Consider the following 21,504-nt stretch of genomic DNA (forward strand, 5'->3'; position numbering starts at 1 on the left):
AGGTTATGATTAACTTGTTCCTCAGTGTGTCACAAAAAAAGAATTTCAAACATTCAGATGAAGGGTGTGATTATCGTCACAGTGAATATGCTAAGCTGCTGTAAGCAGCAAACCAGCTGGGTCAGATGTTATGTGACGTCATGTAGATGTATTTACTCACAAACACTCAGATCGTGTACCATGAAACAGCAGGAGAATGGCTGGGATCAAGTGTGTCGTGTTTTTGGTGGTCCTGACTTTTCAGTGGACTTTTGTAAAAGCAGGTGAGTAAAAGCTCCACTGCACTTATTACTTTAATCTATTGTGAATAAAAATCACAGTTATGATGTTTACAAACCAAATATAGGAGGTACTGAAGAGAGAGACTGAGTCAAACTTAAAGCTCAGGTATAAATCTCAGAAATTACAGGTACAGCAAGAAACCTCTTTTTTTAATGTGATCATTATTCAGTGAAGTAGGAATATGCTTCACACAATGTTTGGCTGCACAATAGTGAGTTTAATTTAATTAAACATACACAAAGATGAGTTTATAATCAAAGGAAAACTGAAGTATTTACAACTTTCTGTACGGTAACAGGAGTCAAACTGTGACTGCAAGATATCCTAATAAATTGTGTTTACATGGTTATTGTGAAGTAAATCTGTTCTTAAACTTTAGAGACCTTTAAAGGATTGTAAGAGAACCTGTTAGGATGGATTCCTACATGAATATTTTCTTGTTGACGAGTCAGCAAACAGCTGGCACTCTCTGGGGTTTGAAATCTCTGACAACATACTTCAGTGTACTACTGTGTTGTCTCTCCTTACCTCAAATAAGTTGTTTTTTTTCATTTTCATGTTTCTGTACATGACTTTATTTAAACATTTTTATGTCTCGTGTTATGTTATTTTGTCTCAATCTGGAAGTCTTTAAAACATGCATATTACTAGTCTATGTATCAGTAATTTATTTGTAGCGCTATGTATAATAGCGCTACAAATAAATTACTTTTTCTCATTTCCTGTTTTACTCTTTCTGCAGCATTCTCTGGTATATGGATATGGTGTTTACATCTTAGGGAAGCTCTTTCATTTTTTTTTTAATCTTTCTTTGATGATAAACTGAGGGGCAGCCCAAAAAATTAGTATGACATGAATAACATGAAGCTAGAAAATGATCAAAATGGCCAGAATGTTCATTCTCCCTGATGCTGCCATCACTCAGTATCTCTAAATCTATCACTACGACCGTCTTACTCTGTTTGCCCACTACTACTATGCCACGATTTTGTCCATCTGTATCTGGAAGTCCCTCTGATCTTAGCTCGGTCTTTCTTAACCACCCTAGGGTCGGTGTAACATTTGTACCTCCAGGGCATACGTGGCACAGATGTTCCTGGACACTCTGCTGGCCACTTGGTCATAGCAGTCCACGTATGCCTGCTTGCTAGCATTTTGCACCCTGCTGTAGGCGCTTGGTTGGAGACAGAATGAAACTGAACACATTCAGCGTGTGGGAGTGGAGGCAACAATGTCAAAAACTATTTATCATGAAATGTGAATAAGGTTTATACATTGTTTGGATGCACAGAAGCAAAATTGTTCTTAGTGGCACTTTTTAAAAAAAATAAAAATAAAACAAATTTAAATATATCCACCTTTTACTCTAACTTTATCTGTAAAGTTTAAGAAAATCACATGTCAGGATAAATGTCAAAATAACTGCTTCATTTGGTTGGATGAATTATAGCAACTCAAAGTGTATGTAACTACAAAGTATAACAATTATCTCGTTATACATGATTTTATTTCTCATAACGTTAAAGATTTGAAACCATGCAGATGTGACAAATTTATGTTTGAGGTGTGTGGTCATCAGTAATTATTATTGTGTATATTTTTAGATTCTCATTTATCAGATGTGGTTTTGTTAAATTCTGCTCTCATGGTAGCAGTGTCCTATTTTCATAACCTTGTACTTCAGGTCTTCAGGTGTTTAAGCCTGAATGGAGTCTGTTAGAGTTCTTTTGTAATAACTGAAAAATTCATCCACACAGTCGTCTTTGATATGAATGATATATGACTTTATAGGAAGGCCCTGTTTTGAAAACATTTTTCCTTCATTAGTGAAAAATTATTATTTAAACAATTTTTCATTTATACTCTAGATAATTATATTATAATATATTATGATTAATAATTACATTAACATGAATTTCAGCAAATGTATTTCTGTAATTCTGAGATTCAGGTCAAAGTTCAGGAAACTTCTTTTAAATCTAATGAGCAAGTTTAGAAAGAGCTTCCTGATAGTTTAACAGTTTGTGGTGCAGACCGAGACTACATTCCAGTCGAGCAGCTGTGTTTTATTATTTCTCGTTTTCTTCTCTTGATACAGTACAATACAAAAAAAATAAACAAACACAAAGTAATAATAATAAGGGAACCGTGACTGACACAGAAAGAATGTGACAGAGGATCAGACAGACAGGGTAAAAAGTAAAACATATAAACTGGAACCTAACACACAACAGCCTCAGTAGAATAATAAAAAAATAAAATTCATCCAAATTGAACTAAAAGAATCAAAACTTCTAACTCTGTAACGAAGGAAAACCCAAACGGAAACAACTCAAATACACAAACACAAAACCTCTGATTCATGACTTTGATCATGTGTCTCTACCTGTTGTTGCAGATACTGAGGTGTCCTGCATTTTCATGGAGAGATGCATGTTGCCATGCAGCTATGGTGGCAGTGATGTAGTCATCCACTGGCATCAGGTATCAGCAGGAGACATTACTGTCCACTCATTCTACCACAACAAAGATCAGCTGGAACATCAGAACCAGCGCTTCAGAGGCAGGACATCACTGTTCAATGACCAGATCTCCACAGGAAACGCTTCACTGCAGCTGACAAAGGTGGAGGTTCGAGATGAAGGCAAATACAAGTGCTACACCAGCACCATCGATGGAAACAAGGAGTCATTTATCAACCTAAAGATAGATGGTAAGAGACAAAAACTATACATTTATTCAAGAAATTCAGTGTTGAACTGACAGCGGAAACCAACAATCATTTATTAACCTAAAGATACATTGTAAATTGTAAATACATACACAGTGCAATTATTCAAGAAATTTGTGTTCTCTGTTGTTTGTATGTTTTTTTGGTATTTGTTTATTAGAAAATGTCTATATTTTGTGTCTATTGCTACTTTGTGCCAGAATATTTACACTTTAATTCACAGAATTTTTCAACTGAAACTATGAATAACATGCTGTGTGTACTTGTACAGTTGTTAGTTTGGATTGTGATTAGAATATGAGGATGTGATTTTTATTTATTCAAGGCTGAGTGGTCAAGAATTGCTCCATTTGTAGATGAAATACAGCGGGGAAAATAAGTATTTGACACATCAGCATTTTTATCAGTAAGGGGATTTCCAAGTGGACTATTGACACAACATTTCCACCAGATGTTGCCATCAAGCCAAATATTGAAGTCATACAATCAAATCAGAACATATAAGTATACAAGTTAAACCATAATAAATAAAGTGAAATGACACAGGGAATAAGTATTGAACACACTTTATTCAATACTTTGTAGAAAAGCCTTTGTTGGTGATTACAGCTTCTAGACGCCTCTTGTATGGATAGACCAGTCGTCTGCATTGCTCAGGAGTGATTCTGGCCCATTCTTCCACACAAACGGTCTTTAAATCTTGAAGGTTCCTTGGGCCTCTTTTATGAACTTTAATCTTCAGTTCTCTCCATAGATTTTCTATGGGATTTAGGTCAGGTGATTGACTGGGCCATTCAAGCAACTTGATTTTCTTTCTTTGAAACCACTTCATTGTTTCCTTGGCCTTGTGTTTGGGATCATTGTCTTGCTGAAATGTCCACCCTCTTTTCATTTTTAGCTTCCTGGTAGATGGCAGCAGATTTTTATCCAGAATGTCCCGGTACATCTCTCCATTCATCCTGCCTTCAATAATATGAAGTCTGCCAGTACCCCTTGCTGAAAAGCAGCCCCAAACCATGATGCTTCCACCCCCAAACTTGACTGTTGGTATGGTGTTCTTGGGGTGGTGAGCAGTGCCATTTCTTCTCCAAACATGGTGTGTAGAATGACTGCCAAAAAGTTCAATTTTGCTTTCATCTGACCATACTATAGTCGTCCAATAATCCACAGGCTTCTCCAAATGCTGTTGCGCAAATTTTAACCGAGCCTTGACATGCTTTTTGTTCAGCAATGGAGTCTTGCGTGGTGAGCGTGCATGGATGCCATGGCGGTTCAGTGCATTGCTTATAGTTTTCTTTGAAACAACAGTACCTGCTGATGCAAGGTCTTCCTGAAGTTCTGTCCGAGTGGTTCTTGGCTCTTGGAGAACCCTCCTGATTATTCTTTGGACTCCTCGGACAGGGATCTTGCGTGGAGCACCTGATCGTGGCAGGTTTATGGTGAACTGATGCACTTTCCATTTCCGGATAATGGCCCCCACAGTGCTCACAGGAACATTCAGCATTCTGGAAATGCACCTATAACCATTCCCATCAAAATGCTTTTCAACGATAAGATTACGAAGATCTTGAGAGAGTTCTTTGCTTTTACCCATCATGAAGTCTTTCCTGTGTGCCTTCTGGGTAATGAGGAGCCTTTATAGGCCATCAATTAGGACTAAAGCAGCTGATATCAATTAGTACTGATAGGGGACAGGATTTCTCTATCAATACTGACAGATTTCAGGTGATCTCCTGGCTTTCTATGTCATTTTGCCCCTTGTTATCTCCATGTATTCAATACTTATTCCCTGTGTCATTTCACTTTATTTATTGTGGTTTAACTTGTATACTTATATGTTCTGATTTGTTTGTATGACGTCAATATTTGGCTTGATGGCAACATCTGGTGGAAATGTTGTGTCAATGGTCCACTTGGAAATCCCCTTACTGATAAAAATGCTGATGTGTCAAATACTTATTTTCCCCGCTGTACATGCAGGAAAACGACAAATCACCACTAAACAGTCGCAATGTTAAATATTCAGACTGAATATTTAACATTCAGTTTCGTATTGTCCCTGTCTTGTCATGCGTACAATATAAAGCGCCTTGAGGCGACTGTTGTTGTGATTTGGCGCTATATAAGTAAAATTGAATTGAATTGAAAAGCTAGTAAATTGTTGAGTTTGAGTTTATATTCATATTTACATTCGAGCATCATAAAAATTAATATTTATTAGAGCTTTTCTTTTTTTATCCTGGTAGCTTCAAAAATGTGTGGGAAACGCAACCATGATAATAAATCTTTCTGTTGTGGAACATGGATCAATATAATGAAAAAAGCTTCCACACTGCATGAAAAGATCTGCTGCTCACAAAAAGCTGATTCAAAACACCTCATAGAACTTACACAGATACAAAAAATGAAGTCCTTGTTCTTGTTAAACTTGGTCCATATGTGAACATAAAACATGTGTTTTTTTCTGCTTTTGCAGCTCCCATCCAAAAAGTCAGCATTCAGCAGGTAGGAAACATCATCACCTGCAGCTCAGAGGGGATCTACCCTAAACCTGAACTCACCTGGTCCACCAGTCCTTCATCCAACATAACTTCCAAGAACATCACAGTCCAGCCGACTGAGCGGCTTCTTTACAACATCAGCAGCTCTTTGATCCCTTCGAGCAGTGATAGGGATCTGAAGTACAGCTGCACCATCAGCACTCGCAGAAACGGAGAGAAAGCAACTTTATTTAAACCAAGTAAGGATGTAAAGTCGTTAATACTTACAATACACATTTACAACAGTATTTTATGACATCTTCAGCTACTATTTTTTATATAACTTAAAAAGTATGATCTAATAAAATATGAAGCATGTTGGATTCAACTAAAAATATTCAAATTATATTACACTATTTAATAATTAATCAGTTTTAGTTTTATTAGTTCCTAAAAAGTCCAATTTGGAGTCATTTTCCAAACCGAGGGGTGAAGCTGCAACAATGTGGTCAAGTAAATGTTATCTATAGAGCCCAGGACCATGGATTGGTCTCAACATGTTTAAAATGTGCTTAGTCCATTCATATACATCTACATGTACATGTGTTTTTGCTGAGGTGTTTTTGTAGGAACTTTAGTCAGTATTTATTGTTCCCACTGAGGCATTATGGTGGTGGGGTGGGTAGTACTTCCACTTTATGCAGGAGGGTTCTGGATTTGAATCTGAAGCTTGTCTGAGGATTTTGAGGAGGCAGTTTTCTTTCATGTTTGAAGCAAATTAAGATATAAGGGGACATCCTGCCAGTGACCAGAGAAGACAGCTTTTCACCTTACACATCTGATAAACATACTTAACATACATAAAGTACAGCTGAGGTCCATGGAGACCATAAGAATGTTTTACAGTGAGATGAAAACTCACCCACCGGGAACAAGTCCGACTTATTGCCGGCAATGCGAACCAAGCTCTTGCAACGGTTGTATAGGGATCGAATGGCCCGTAGCAATGGGCCAGACACCCCATACTCCCGCAACACCTCCCACAGGACACCCCGAGGGACACGGTCGAATGCCTTCTCCAAGTCCACAAAACACATGTAGACTGGTTGGGCAAACTCCCATGCACCCTCAAGTATCCTGGAGAGGATAAAGAGCTGGTCCAGTGTTCCGCGACCAGGACGAAAACCGCATTGTTCCTCCTGTATCCGAGGTTCGACTAGCGGACGAACTCTCCTTTCCAGCACCCTGGCATAGACTTTCCCAGGGAGGCTGAGGAGTGTGATCCCCCTGTAGTTGGAACACACCCTCCGGTCCCCCTTCTTAAAGATGGGGACCACCACCCCGGTCTGCCAGTCCACAGATACTGCCCCTGATCTCCACGCAACATTGCAGAGGCGTGTCAACCAGGACAGCCCTACAACATCCAGAGCCTTCAGGAACTCGGGGCGGACCTCATCAACACCAGGGGCTCTGCCACCAAGGAGTTGTTTAACTGCCTCAGTGACCTTGCCCCCGGAAATTGGCGGGTCATTCCCCTCATCCCCAGACTCTGCTTCCTCCTTGGAAGACGTGTCAGTGGGATTAAGGAGGTCCTCGAAGTATTCCATCCACCGCCTGACAATTTTCTCAGTCGACGTCGACTGATTTTATTCACAATCATAGACCTTAGATCTGTACGCAGAGGTGGTGCCCATAGCTGCAGATAGAAACATATATTGGCCTGTAAATTGAAATTTGGTTGTAACAGCATCCAGAAAGACACATATACAATCAAATAGTACACAGGACACAGAACAGAAACATACACATTTTTTTCTTGCATATTTACATATGGGCAATGGTTACTCTAAACAGAGTACTGTACAGTTATTAAATAAAATAAAAATAACTACAGATAAGAGGCAAACCAGGTTGTAGTGTGAATCAGTTGATTAAATTATTGCAGTTACAGCGCAGATGCAAACATCGATGATTGTTGGGAGCAGTTTTGATTGTACAGTCTGACAGCTGCAGGGAGGAAGGACCTGCTGATACGCTCCTTCATGCATCTGTAGCAGTCTGTCACTGAAGCAGCTCTGCAGTTCAGCAACATTTAAATGCATGGGGTGGGAGACTCTGTCCATCAGAGATGTTATTTTGGCCAGAGTCCTTCTGTCTCCCACTACCTGCACTGGGTCCAGTCCAGTCCAGGGTCCATTTATATGAACAAATCTAGAGTTGTACTAAAAACAACTAAAGATAAGGACATACTAGAGACAGTGTTAGCACACACATTTACCCCCTGTCCTGTGTTGCTCAGGACATGCTGGCATGTGACAGGAAAAGGAAACAGTTGTTACCTTACTGTCTCTGTCTTTAAACTGAAGAGATTTTTTTCTTTTTTAAAGATCCACCAAATGACAGTTCTCAGAGTCTGCATCCAAACCAGCTGAGAGCCACCATAGGAGGGATCATTGGAGGACTTTTTGTTATAGCAGTATTAGCAGCAGTCCTGTGGTGGATGAAAATAAAAGGGTAAAACTGAGTTCTGCCTTTATTAATACTTTTTTTTTGCATGTTTGTACTAATATTGTTGTTTTTCTAAACACAGACGTTTCCTCAGATCTCCATACTAACCAAGAGTAAGTAAATGAAATGCATCGTAATGAACTACAACACTGCACAAATGACAGTTTATAAAACAACATATTAAAGGACAGAATTGTCATCATAAAATTAAAACTTTTTTTTTCACCATCAGAATAAAGTTGAACAACATTCAGGGTATGAAAACACTGAACTCAATCAAAGCAGAATTAAACAGAACATCAAATTAAGAAAATGTTGATTGATGTGATGACTTCTTTTTGTCTGTTCCAGTGAGGTTTCTGCAATAATGAACATGAGTTTTCATTTCAACCAACACATCTGACACCAGCCAAGCAGCTTCCAGTGAACAGTGAACTGCCTCTGTCAAGTAACAATTACAGTTAAGACAGGTGGAAACAAAAAACTTCCCTATCCCATGTTCTGGATATGAAGGAATAAATGATGGCCAGAAGATTTCAATGAATCCCAGAGCAAACACATTTTGTCCCCCAACAATTAAGAACGGAACAGTTACAATTTCTTTGTGATCTCAGGGAAGCAAAAACAGCATTAAGTTAGAAGCTAAAATCATTTTGGCTGTCAGCTCAGCAAAGCTGGAAGTTTAACAGATGAACAACTACAGAAGAAAACCTTCACATCTGTGATGTGGAGCTGTTACTGGGACACACTGTCGCTGAGGAACAAGAACACTGAAAGCATGCTTCACATTTTCTACACTGCAAACAAAGATTTTTTACTAGCAGACTCCGGCTCTTGAAGTACAGCATGTTTTTCTTTCTCCTCCTCAGAGCAGACTTACTGTTTATTTTATAATATAACCTAAATATTTTAATATCCATCCCTGCTGTTTCCGGGATTGTGGAGTTTGGAGTCTTTGACAAACTGAATGATGAAAAAGAAGGAAAAATTTTGAAATGTGGAAAGAAAAACTTGAGTTTAGTTTAGTTTTATTTTTTTTAACTATAGTGCAAGGAAATAAATATAGAGTAAAATGTATTCATGTATTTGTGCTGCTAAATCAGGACTGTATATATTGTATTTTTTTTGTTTGTTTTTTTACCTTTACACTTTGTATAAACTATAGTGTGTTGCTTATGAAATCCATGAAGTGCTACAGAGAAAATTAAATTGTATTTATTTAATGAACACATTTTGAACTCTTAAGAAATAATAACAAAAAAGAGACACAAATAAAAAGCTGAACTTAAATTGTCCATGTAGCAAACAAAAACTGTGGTGAGCAGTCATCCTTATATCGCCTTTGGGCTTTCGGAGCCTGTAGCAGAGCCTTGACCTGGATTTAAAAAATACATTGGAAAAAAAGCACTATGTCACTAAACAATGAAAAATAAATATTTTGAAAACAGCTGCATGAATATGTATTTTACCTGGTTAATGGGACTTAATGGGGCTGTACAAAGCCACTTTCATCTGCGCTGGATTGCATGCTGTTGTCTGTGAGGTGTGAGCGGTGTTTGTTTCATGGTGAAGAATAGATGCTCACATACGTATGTGGATCCAAAGCTCGACATGAGTCCAAATGCATATTTCTTCATGTTTATGTGTTGAGGATGGCGTCCCATGTTTCAAACACAAGTTTGTCCTGTCTTGGAAAGATCTCAGTATCACTCCATTTGTCATTCTGACACAATTTTCTGACACAAAACTACAACACAAATAAGAAAAACTTCAATTAAACACTTAGAATTTATCTTCCCAAGCTGCGCGGCATTTTAAAATTTGAATCAGATTTATGTCAAACCTTTTCTTTACCTCTATAAATAATTTAAAAATCCAGTTCGGTTCATTACACTTTCTGAACCTTTTAATGTGTCCTGCGCTTAAGTCCTCAGTCATATCAGAATCAGATTGTGGTGGGGCGTGGTCTGCGGTGCCGTGCAGGGAGGGCGGACGCACCTGCACGGCATCCTTAATCACGCCCGCCTAGTTAAAAACACGGGGACTCAGGGGAGGGAAAACCATCGTCAGTCCATAATCACCATCAGCTGTTCTTACCGGCGTCTCCCGTACCGCCCCGTTGAGCCCACTGCACCACTCCTCCCCTGCAGCCGCGCCCGGGGCCCCGCCTCCGCCACACAGATTAAATGATATGGGTTACAGTTGCTCCGAGACAGTAACAGTAACAGACTAAATGTCATGGTTCTGGGTCGTGTGATCCAGTGTTTTTGTGTTTCATTGTATTTTGATATTCATTGTTTACGTTTTGGTTCATTCAGTCTTTGTTAGCTCCTAGGTTGCCTAGTTACAGTTCATTTTTCCTTATGACTCCTTTGTGTGATCCCCCCCCCTGTTAAGTTTCCTGTCCAGTCTTCGTCTGTTAATCTGTCATGTTTTATGTCCACGTTTTCTATGTTATAAAGCTTGAGTCATGTCTGTGTCTCTGTTCCTGCCCTGGTCCCACGTCCCTGTGTTCCCTCTGCTGTCATAGTGTGGCCTGTGCTTGTGTGTGTCTGTCGTACTTCCTGTGTTACATTGAAGGTACGTCTTGTGTCAGTATATTCACGTTCGTGTCCTCCCTGTCTTGTCATGTATAATTGTCCTTAGCTGTGTTCCCCTTGTGCTCCCACGTTCCTCATTACCTTCTGTGTATTTGTGTCAGAGTCTCATCTGTTCCATGTCGCATCATCTCAAAGTGTTGTGTGCGTTTCCTTGTGGTTTCCCTGTGTCTCCTTGTACCTTAGCTTTGGTTCATCCCTTTTTGGTTTTGTTTTGCATCGCCCTTTGCCTTTAATAACATTTTTAAGTGGGGAAACCAAGAGGTAGAAGCAGCATTGTAAAACATGCTGGAACATAAATTTTAGTCTGTGGAAGAGGGACTGAGTGACCCTAAGAAGAGATGCAGATTGTTTGTTTTTGTTGGGTGTTTTCTTAGCATGGTTTTAGGATTGTCTAATAAAAGTCTAAAAAAAGACAAAAGTAGCCTGATATCAGACAAAACTGAAGTAAACATGAGAGAACAGTAACTCATGCCTGTATGTGAGTTGAGTTGGTATTTTATCACACGATGAAGCATAGAGACTAAGAGCCTCATTCCTGTTTGTTCCAATTTATTTTAAGTACGTGGTTCTTGGTTTTTTGTCTTTTCCTTTGCATAAATAAAGACATCTTCCCAGGGTTTAGGCTTCAGCTATGGCTAAAACTGTGCAATTTGGTTCATAAAATACACTGCTAGGCATGAAAGTAGCTTTGTGCTTGAAAATGAAAATGAAAAGAAAGGGGTTGACAGAGTTTAGAGGCAGGGTCTGTGACCTGGCAAATTTGTCCAGCAGTATTCTGCTAATGCATGCTGAAATTATCTAAAATCTTCTGTTTGATAATGACAAAAATAACTGCTATGCAAAAATGCTCACTAACATCCAGCTCCATCTGATTCCATGACGTCTGGATAACAACTGTTTACTAACAGTAGATGTAGCCACTGTGACATCACTTATTTACTAGTGAAGTCCAGTTTTGGGCCCAATAAAAGAAATGTATGTAATATGTGTCAGGGTTCCTGGGTCAGTGACCAAGTGTTTTCAGTTTGTTCAGGTTCAGTTTATTTTGTCACTCGTTCTCATTTCCTGTTGTTCTGTTCATGTTACTTCCATGTACTTCGGCATAATAAACACCATTATCCTGCACCGTGAGTCCAGCGTTTGGGTCATGTCTTCCTCTCCTCCACGCACACCCTGACAAGATGAAATATCAGAAGGTGACAGTCTTACTTAAACTTTTATGTATTCATCCATCTTTAGTTGTGAAGAGATGATTCCAGTATACTTATAGTGGTTATGTGACATACCCAGGTCCTGTTCAGCACCAGGGCAAGTGAACCTTGGCCAAGTCCAAGACTAACATCACGTCCACAGTTCTACAATCAGAGAAAATATTTAGACTCTCAGTAAACCATGACTGGATAACCATGACCCCCCCCCAATAATCAGACCCAGCCAAAATACCCCCCCCCCCCCCCCCCCCCCCACTCCTCCCCGATAAAGTTATGAATTATTTTGCATAAAAAGGTTGTTGATTTTCTTCACTCAGTTATTACCAGCAAAATGGTTGCATGTTTAGCCATTTGAGACTTTACTCAGATTATTTATTTATTTAAACAGAGATCTTGACCCCCAATGTTCAGCACAAAGTTACGCCCAAGTACCTCAGACAGTGTCACTGATTCTTATTCATCCAAACATTTTTTTCTGGTTGGGCAGTTGAACTCTGTGTTAAGAGATTAAGTAATACTGTGAGCAGTTTATGATTAACTTGTTCCTCAGTGTGTCACAAAAAAGTATTTCAGACATTCAGATGAAGGGTGTGATTTTATCGCATTGAGTACACTAACCTAGCACAAGTTACAAACAAGCTGGGTCAGATGTCATGTGACGTCATGTAGTATTTACTCACCTTTTAAACGCTCAGATAGTGTACCATGAAACACAGCAGGATAATGGCTGGGATCAAGTGTGTCGTGTTTCTGTTGGTCCTGACTTTTCAGTGGACTTTTATAAGAGGAGGTGAGTAGAAAATCCATTGCACATATTATCTTAATCTATTTTAAATACAAATCACAGTTATGATGTTTACAAACCAAATATAGGAGGTACTGGATAGAGCGACTGAGTCAAACTTAGAAGCTTCCAAAGCAGAAAGCTCAGGTATAAACCTCAGAAATTACAGGTACGACAAGAAACCTCTTTTTCTTTTAATCCAGTCATTATGCAGTGAAGTAGGAATATGGTTTAAACAACATTTGAGTGTATAATAGTGAGTTTGTCCTCTATACCAACAGTGAGGATTTAATTAAACCGATGTGGAAGCAGATTTATTTTCTCATGTATTAATCACATATTTTAATCATAATCATATCACATTGGTGATAGTAATGAAACTTTCTCACTTAGTTGTATGCATGTGCACTTGTAATGGGAGACGTTAAACAGATAGTGAGACTGTTTATCAGGGATGTAAATCCTCACGTGACGGCCAAGCAGAAAACAAGGTCATAATTCTCTGTGAGGGAGAAGGCTTTAAGGATGGGGCTGAAGGGGCCAACATGTAAGAGTTTGTGGAATGTTCTTTGTATGTGTCTCTGTGTATAAAGGTGCAAGGGCGGTGGCGGCAGTTCAGAGATCACCCTAGTTTTTGCAGTGTGGAGAGAATATCCTAATATCTTAATATCTTAATTGTGGTTGACATAGTTATTGTGAAATAAATCTGTCCTTAAACTTTTGAGGATTGCAAGAGAACCTGTTAGGGTGGATTCTTGCACACCTCCTAAGTGAAATCTTAGAATATCTTCTTGTTGATGAGTCAGGAGACAGCTGGTAGCAGAGCTTGTAGGACAACCAGCTGTCACTGTTTGAGGTTTGACATTTCTGACAACATACTTCAGTTTGCTACTGTGTTGTGTTTTCTTATTTCAAAGATTTCTTGTTTTATTTTCATGTTTCTTTGCATAACTTTATTTAAAATATGTTTTTATGTTTCGGTGTGGAAACCTTTAAAACATGCATGTATCAGGTATCTTTGTTATTGATCATATTTAGCAATTGTTCCAAATTTACACTAATTTAATAATGACACCATTAAATTCTATTTTACCAGATTTACTTTGGATTTGCTCTGAACAGCACTACAAATAAGTAACTTTGTGCTCATTTCGTGTTTCACCAAACTCTTCTGTAGCATCGACTGGTATGTGGACATGGTGTGTGCATCTTAGCCAAACTCTCTCTAAAAATCTTATTTTTTATCTTACTTTGACAATGAATTGAGGGGCAGCACAAAAATTTACTATGAGATAAATAATCCAAAAATAATATGAATAACATGAAGCCAGAAAATGACCAAAATGGTCAGAATTTTCTTTCTTCCTGATATTGTTATCACTCAGATCACTTGATCTTGTGTTTAGAGCTTGTCCCTGCTAAAGCTGCTAAGAGCTTAGATTTTGGGCAGTGATCCTCCCCAAGACAGATAACTGGTTTCAGCAGATCCCAGGAACAACATCCGAGATTTCTGTGCAGAAATCCTAGGAAAAGTAAACATACTCTGCGGGACCCTGAAGCTCCCAGGCCTCCAGTAGAGGACTTGAGCTTGGAGGATAAAGGCTACCCACAGGTCGAGTGTTTTTTTTTTGTTTGTTTGTTTGTTTGTTTTTTGTAGCTATATAATAGATATTACTTTAACTTTATTTACAAAGTTTCAAAAATTACCATGTCAGGTTAAGTGTCAAAATAACTGCTTTATTCGTTGGGATAAATTATATTGAATCAAACATTATATATAACTCATATTACACATGATTTTATTTCTCATAACGTTGAAGGCTTCAAAACATGCATATCTGGCAAATGTTTGAGGTGTGTGGTCATCATTAATCGTTATTGTGTATATTTTTAGTTTCTCATTTATCAGCTGTAAATTAGTTCAATTCTGCTCTCAGTGTCCTTTATTTTCATAACCTTGTACTTCAGGTTTTCAGGTGTTTAAGCCTGAATGAAGTCTGTTAGAGTTCTTTTGTAAAAACTGCAAAAATTCATCCACACTGACTTCTTTGATGTGAATGATATATGGACTTTATAGGTAGGCCCTGTTTTGAATACATTTTTCCTTCACCAGTGAAAAACCTTTATTTATACACATTTTGGTGTAACTCTAGATAACTATGTTATAATATAAAACACTAAAAAAACAATGATGCAAAACTGGGATTAAAAAGTTAAAAATATAAAAATGGAACCCATAACTCGATTACTAATAATCAGCCTCACTAGAATAATAAAACATAAAAGTATTAATATAAATATAAATATTAATTCAAATTAAATTAAAACAATCCAAACTTCCAACACCATAATAAAGGAAACCTAATAAGAAACAAACTCAGATACACAAACACAAAACCTCTGATTCATGACTTTGATTATGTGTCTCTACCTGTTGTTGCAGATACTGAAGTCTCCTGCATTTTCATGGAGAGATGCTTGTTGCCATGCAGCTATGATGGCACTGCTGTAGTCATCCACTGGCATCAGGTATCAGCAGGAGACCTTAATGTCCACTCATTCTACAATAACCAAGACCAGCTCAAACTCCAGAGTGAGCGCTTCAGAGGCAGGACGTCACTGTTCAACGACCAGATCTCCGCAGGAAACGCCTCACTGCAGCTGACAAAGGTGGAGGTTCGAGACGAAGGCAAATACAAGTGCTACACCAGCACTGACGGAGAAAGTCAGAAATCATTCATTAACCTTAAGATACGTGGTAAGAGACATACAATTTATTCATTCAATAAATTTGTCTCCTCTGTTAGTGTCCTATTTTCTGTTTTCATTTACTGCAAATGTGTCACAGTAATACTTTTGTACACAGATTTTTCAATGAAAGGTTGATTCAAAATGCTTCACAGAACTTCAATAGGTTTAAAAAAATATTAAATCTAAATCTTTGTTGTTGTAACACTTGATCATATTTCTGTATAAACACGTGTCACACCATTTGTTTAAAAATTGATGAAGTAGACCTAAAATATGCGAACATAACACCTGCTCCCTTTCTTTCTCTTGCAGCTCCTGTCCGTAAAGTCAACATTCAGCAGGTAGGAAACATCATCACCTGCAGCTCAGAGGGGATCTACCCTGAGCCTGAACTCGCCTGGTCCACCAGCTCTTCATCCAACAGTACTTCTAACACCACCACCACAGTCCGGCAGACTGAACGGCTTCTTTACAACATCAGCAGTTCTTTGATTGTTTCAGACAGTGGGACCGATCAAGACTACAGCTGCACCATCAGCACTCACAGAAACAGAAAGAGAGCAACTTTATTTAAACCAGGTAAGGATGTAAAAAAAAAAAAGAGTTTGTTTTTTATTAAAGACATATTATCCAATAAACTATGATGATGTTAAATTAACCTAAAAAAAGTATTAAAATGATATTAGAAAAAATAATCAGTTCATCAGTTTAACCAGTTATAAATGTTCAATTTAGTGTCATTTTACCAAAGGAGCATGACAATATGGTCAAGTAAATTTTATAATTTGAACTCTATGGATCTAGGTCTTTAGGATAGGAAAACCACCAAATCCAGCTTCTCAAACCTTTGCAAAGATGATCCCAAAAAGGACCAGTGATGGTGTTGTGTTTGTTTTATTCTGGGCAAACTGGACGTTAGTTTTCTTTCATACCTAAATTTGGTTGATTGGTTGTTTGGACCTCCAATTTCTTGATTGTAAAAGATTGGAGGTCCTGTTGTAAAAGCATGTGTGGTTTTAATATTACATTGGATTTAAAATGTGCTTATCCTGTTCATGTACATCTATGAGTAATGTTTTTTTCTTCAAGTTATGCCTCGTAGTGGGTTGCATGTTGGGCCTTTTTGTATGAACCCAGTGAGTACCAATTGTTCCTACTAAATGAGACATTATTCTTGTGCACTGGTTGGTACATCCACTTCTTAGCAGGAGAGCTGAAGATGTTAATCGATAGGTTGTGTGAGCTTTCAGGTGTGTGAATAGGTAGTTTTCTTTCACTTTTCAACAAATTCATATGTAAAGGGACATTTTTTTTAATAACCCGAGAAGATAACTTTTCACCTTTCACATTTGAATCCCAGTGTTGTTCACACAAGCATACTTAATATACACAGAGTTTCTCTGATGCATACTGGTTCTGTCCCCAGGACTAAAATACATTACATGGCTTAAAAACCTCACTTTGAGGGGGTCCTGCAGGCATCCTATTAAGGTGCCTGTATCACCTTAATTTGATTCCATTCAGTGAAAAGGAGTAGTAGCTCGAAACTGAGCCCCACCCACATTAGCAAGCTCAACACCCCATCTCTAAGGCTGAGTCCAGATGTGCAGAGGAAACTCATTTATGTATAATTTTAGTCTGTCAGTCGTTACTCACAGATCAGCCTGTAAATCAACAGCTTTCCTTTCACGCTCAGCTTTCGCTTCACCACAACACACCACTACAGTATTAGCCCTTCACCACTAGTAGCTACTTAGATTGACTCAACATGACCCAGTTTTGAGGGGTTTTCCATTAGGTGGCAGTACCTGGTGTGTTTTTGATACCTACTCAGCTGAGGTACCAAACAACCTGAGTTAATGAGAAAATGTGGCGTCAACCACCGACTGGCCAGGCAATGGTTTTACTCAATGAGTTATTATTAGACCTACTCCTTCACAAGAATCAATCATGCTATTTTTGATATCCCACAACAAGCTGTACAAAAACCAGCACTGCCATGCGTTGCTTTCTCTGGCTCTCTATCATCAGCCTGAGTCTGACAAAAAGCCAAAGACTGAGTAGCAGATATACCGGGGCTTTGATGCCTCCAATGTTGTTGTCTGTGTGTCGCAAACAAATAACATCACAGGACCTTCAGGCCATCTTGTTACAATGACCCCAACCACACTGATGTGGTACTCAATTGTAAAGGAAAACAACCAAAACTGACGCAAGCCTCTTTGAGTTGATTAGGGAATCATGGAAAAGAGACACATCTCCAGTCTCCCACTTGACACTTCCCACACTTGTGAACATAACCCTGAGGTAGTTAAACTCCTCTACTTGGGTTAGAAACTAAACTTCACACTCAACTCAGCCCAATGTGAGGTCACTACCAAGCAATGCTCAAAAGCAAAAAACAGAGATAAGATCCTGAGTCCACACATTTACTTCACTTTGAGATTCCATAAAATTATTAATTACTATATTTGACAAGGGACAGCCCTGGTGGAGTAAGAATAAATAAGTCTGACAAACAAAACTACGTACAGTTGTAGAGGGACCAAAAACAAAAGAAAACTAAAGCTACGCACATACTACAAGTAGTGATAGCACACAAATTTGCCTCATGTTTGCTCAGGGCAGGAGGAGCAACAGCTGGTACTTTGCTGTCTTGCATTTTTTTCTAACGCATTATAAATACAGAAAATGGTGAAATCGGGGAAAAATATGTGAGACTAAAATGTACTTGAGTTAGCACAAAAAAATAGAAAAAATATTGAAATATTGAAAAAAAAATTCAATACAATTTTGCTGTGTGGCTACTGTGTAAAAAAATGAAGGAGGGAGGGGGATGTTGCACATTAATAATACTTATAATCCAGATGACAAAGTTATCCAAAGTGTTTACTTATAATCAGTGTTTCTGTTTCATTTTTTCAGCTTCTGTTTGGTCAAACACTGAAACAACAATCCTCTGCCCTCCCTCTGACACTCCCTTCTCATACCTCATTTGGAGATTCAACCACAGTCGGTCCATTGTGACCAGAAGTGGGGCTGACATCTCCTACACAGTCTATGCAGGGTGGGAGCAGCACGTGAAGCATGTCTCAGAGTCGGGCAGCCTCACATTACAGGACCTTACTGCAGATCATGAGGGGATATACACCTGTGAACTCAGTGATGCTGAGGAGACGAAAGTGTCTGAGAATGAAATAAGGATGATGCCGACAGACGGAGGTGAGGTACCATAAGTTTGATTTTCAAAAACTGTCTGCAAGTTAATTCAGTCAATTTAATGTAAAGCTGCATAAAACTGAAGAGTTTTTTTTTTTAAATATCAAAAAGCAACAAAGAAGAATGATGGGACTCAGAAGTCAACCCATCTAGGAGCCATCGCTGCAGCGAGTCTTTGCTTTACAGCATTATTATGCCTGATACTGTACAGCTCCTGTACAAGTACAAAAAAAAAAAGGTAAAATTCAATTCTGGTTGAACTTTTTATTTTTAATTTTTAATGTTTGCACTGATGGATTCAGGCAGTTTATAGACCAAACCCTGAGTACAGAAAAGGCATTTCAATGAACTACTGCAATGTATGAATGACAGCATATGAACTAATACATTAGATCAAACTATTGTTTCCATAAAATTACAACATTTTGTTTTTGGGTTTGTTTTTGGTTTTTTTACAAAAAGCCAAATTAACTGCTGTCCCATCTAACAGATGAAGTGTCAGGCTGAAGCTCCAGAAGATCAAAGGTATGAAATTTTCAGTGACAGTAGAACAGGAAATCAAAATCAAGTCATTTTTGATTGATGTTTTTGCTTAGTTTCATCTGCAGATTGTTTTCAATAATAAACATGTTTTTGACACACATTTTAAGGTCAACATCTGACACCAACCAACTAGCTTCCAGCTAACGACATTTGTCAAGTAACATTTCCAATTAAGACAAATGGAAGCAAAAAGCTTCCCCAACCTCTGTTCTGGATCTCAGTGAATAAATGGTTCTCAGAAGCTTTTAATAAAACCCAGTTTGGATTCCAGCAACTAACAACAGACTGGTTCCAGTTTCTTTGTGACTTCAGGAAAGCAAAAACAGACCAGATGGAAATTAAAATAATTTTGGCTCCCATACAACAACAAAAAAACAATTTTTTTTACTAACAGACTCCGGCTCATGACGTACAACATTTTTTTCTCTGTTCTCCTCCTGCCCTGATGCAGACAAAAACAACTTACTGTCAATTTTAAAATGTAACCTAAATATTCAGTGTCCATCCTTACTGTTTCCTGGACTGAGAAGCTTGAATAATAAAGAAAAGGAAAAATGAGGCAGCACTATTTTTCAAAGAGTAAATGAAAAACTCGAGTTTAGTAGCAAACTTGTAGTTATTCATTATTATTTTATTTTTTGTAACTGTGGTGTAAGGAAAGAGAAATCACAGTTGAAATGTATTTCATATATTTGTGTAGAAATCATGTGGTGTTCAGGGTCATGCTGTACAAAGGACAATAAAATGCAAAGCTTCACAATATCGTCTGTTCACCAGAACCACGGTTAGAGTGAAACTGAAATTATTTTAGACGATGAGGGGGACACTTAAGAAGGGAATAAGAATTTTAAAATTTGAATAATATTTTTGTAAAACATTGAATAAAGTTTGTGTTTATTACATTTTTTGAACTTTTTACTTTGTCATGTGCTTGAATCAGTGGCGTGTCTAGAAAATTTTTGTTGGGGGGGCCAGGTAGGGGCACAGATTTGGAGAAGGGTGGCAGATGTAATTGGCAGATAATGTTTAAAAAAAAATTCTACCAACCGTTAACCATAATTCAATAACCCTATAAACCTAATAACCAAATGCACTTTTAACTCTTATTAGAATGAGATTTTAACCACTACGGTGCAAAGTTTTTAGATACTGCGTTGATAAAGTACAAGAGATACAATCAAGGACAGCAATATTTGCATAGTATTTTTACTGACATGTAGTGCACATATGTTTTGGGCAAAAACATTTTTGAATATTAAAATACAAACATTTGTAACAAACAATTGACAAATTAGCCAATGCCAATGCAAAACTTTATCTGCCTATTAAAAAAAGAAGATAATCTTCTCACAAACTGCTGTTTGATTTTGAAACAGGAAAAAAGTGGGGAAACAAATGAAAAGACTAACATTTGAATAAAACCTGAAAGCAAGTAAATACTTTATATGCTGCCTTACTTTGGTAATATTGATAAAGAACAACACTGGCTGATGATGAAATACAGTCAGCTGGCACAGTGACACTGCCAGTATTAACCTGCAGGGCTGGACTGGGACAAATAAATTGGGCATTTTCACTACAGACCAGCCCACCAGGTATTAAAGCCATAAAGACTTTGACTGAAAACAAACTCTGTTGTGACAGTGGTGTACAGTCTTGTTGGTATATGTATGATTTCTATACATTTTACATCAGATAAAAACTTTGGTTGTAAGATTTTGATAATTATTTAATAAAAGCTAGATATTTGAAATGAGAATAAGAAAGAAAAGTATTTCTCTGTGCCCCCTTTCCCTGTTAATGCTCTACCTGGCCCCCTGGCAACACTTTCCTAGACCCGCCCCTGCACAGTTACCAGCTGTCAGCTGCTTAGAAAAGGATCCTGGTGTTATTTCTCAGAAACAGTTCATAACTTCCCTTCAACTCATTCATGTCACCTAAAAGGTAAACCTGTTTCTCCATCACCTGTTCAGCTCTGATGATTCAGTAAGGACATCTCCTGGTTTCATCTTCATGTTTCCCTCTCACCACATATCCAAACCGACATCATGACCAGCAGCTTTACAGCTGTGGCTCCAGCAAACATCAGCTGATACTAGAAATTAATATTAAATACATTCTAACAACAGCTGATCAAGCTTAAACGTGCTGCTGTTGTTTAGCGCGACATCTGCTGGTTTCCTCTTTCTGGCACAAAGTGGGCGATAAACAAACAAGAGAGAAAAGCCGATCAGCTGATCATTGATCAGTTTAATGATTGAAGTAGCAACAAGAGAGGCAGGGGGAGAGAACGAGAGAAGAGGCAGCTGTGCAGCGTAACGACAGAATAACTCCAGCTTTGTGTCTTTTTCATTATAGCGAAAGTTCGGGACAAACTGCATCTCTTCTCAGCTCA

General features: G+C 38.2%; 1 protein-coding gene and 2 long non-coding RNA genes across 5 annotated transcripts; 1 reads left to right on the forward strand and 2 right to left on the reverse strand.

Moving 5' to 3' along the window:
* The first annotated feature begins 169 nt into the window (after positions 1-169).
* On the forward strand, positions 170-20,041 carry LOC112435318 (programmed cell death 1 ligand 1-like). Of its 3 annotated transcripts, none has more exons than XM_076888361.1 (7): positions 170-263; positions 2,681-2,995; positions 5,490-5,753; positions 18,273-18,569; positions 18,678-18,804; positions 19,057-19,091; positions 19,217-20,041. In XM_076888361.1, exons 1-6 carry the CDS (start codon positions 197-199, stop codon positions 19,058-19,060), a joined length of 1,074 nt encoding a protein of 357 aa, XP_076744476.1. In that variant the 5' UTR covers positions 170-196; the 3' UTR covers positions 19,061-19,091; positions 19,217-20,041. The 3 variants fall into 3 exon arrangements, with proteins under 3 accessions (XP_076744476.1, XP_076744478.1, XP_076744479.1); XM_076888363.1 differs by lacking the exons at positions 18,273-18,569; positions 18,678-18,804; positions 19,057-19,091; positions 19,217-20,041 and adding exons at positions 7,881-8,007; positions 8,084-8,114; positions 8,234-8,256; positions 8,353-9,443; XM_076888364.1 differs by lacking the exons at positions 18,273-18,569; positions 18,678-18,804; positions 19,057-19,091; positions 19,217-20,041 and adding exons at positions 7,881-8,007; positions 8,084-8,114; positions 8,353-9,443.
* On the reverse strand, positions 9,261-10,019 carry LOC143420357 (uncharacterized). Its single transcript, XR_013100177.1, has 3 exons — positions 9,856-10,019; positions 9,471-9,689; positions 9,261-9,376 (listed from the first exon to the last, which is right to left on the reverse strand). It is a non-coding gene; the product is annotated as an uncharacterized LOC143420357 (long non-coding RNA).
* LOC143420358 (uncharacterized) lies at positions 11,636-15,146 on the reverse strand. The gene is made up of 3 exons (XR_013100178.1): positions 15,028-15,146; positions 11,888-11,956; positions 11,636-11,774 (listed from the first exon to the last, which is right to left on the reverse strand). It is a non-coding gene; the product is annotated as an uncharacterized LOC143420358 (long non-coding RNA).
* Positions 20,042-21,504: the final 1,463 nt, after the last annotated feature.

This window comes from Maylandia zebra, linkage group LG9 (genome assembly GCF_041146795.1).
Source record: "Maylandia zebra isolate NMK-2024a linkage group LG9, Mzebra_GT3a, whole genome shotgun sequence".
Classification (NCBI taxonomy): Eukaryota; Metazoa; Chordata; class Actinopteri; order Cichliformes; family Cichlidae; genus Maylandia; species Maylandia zebra.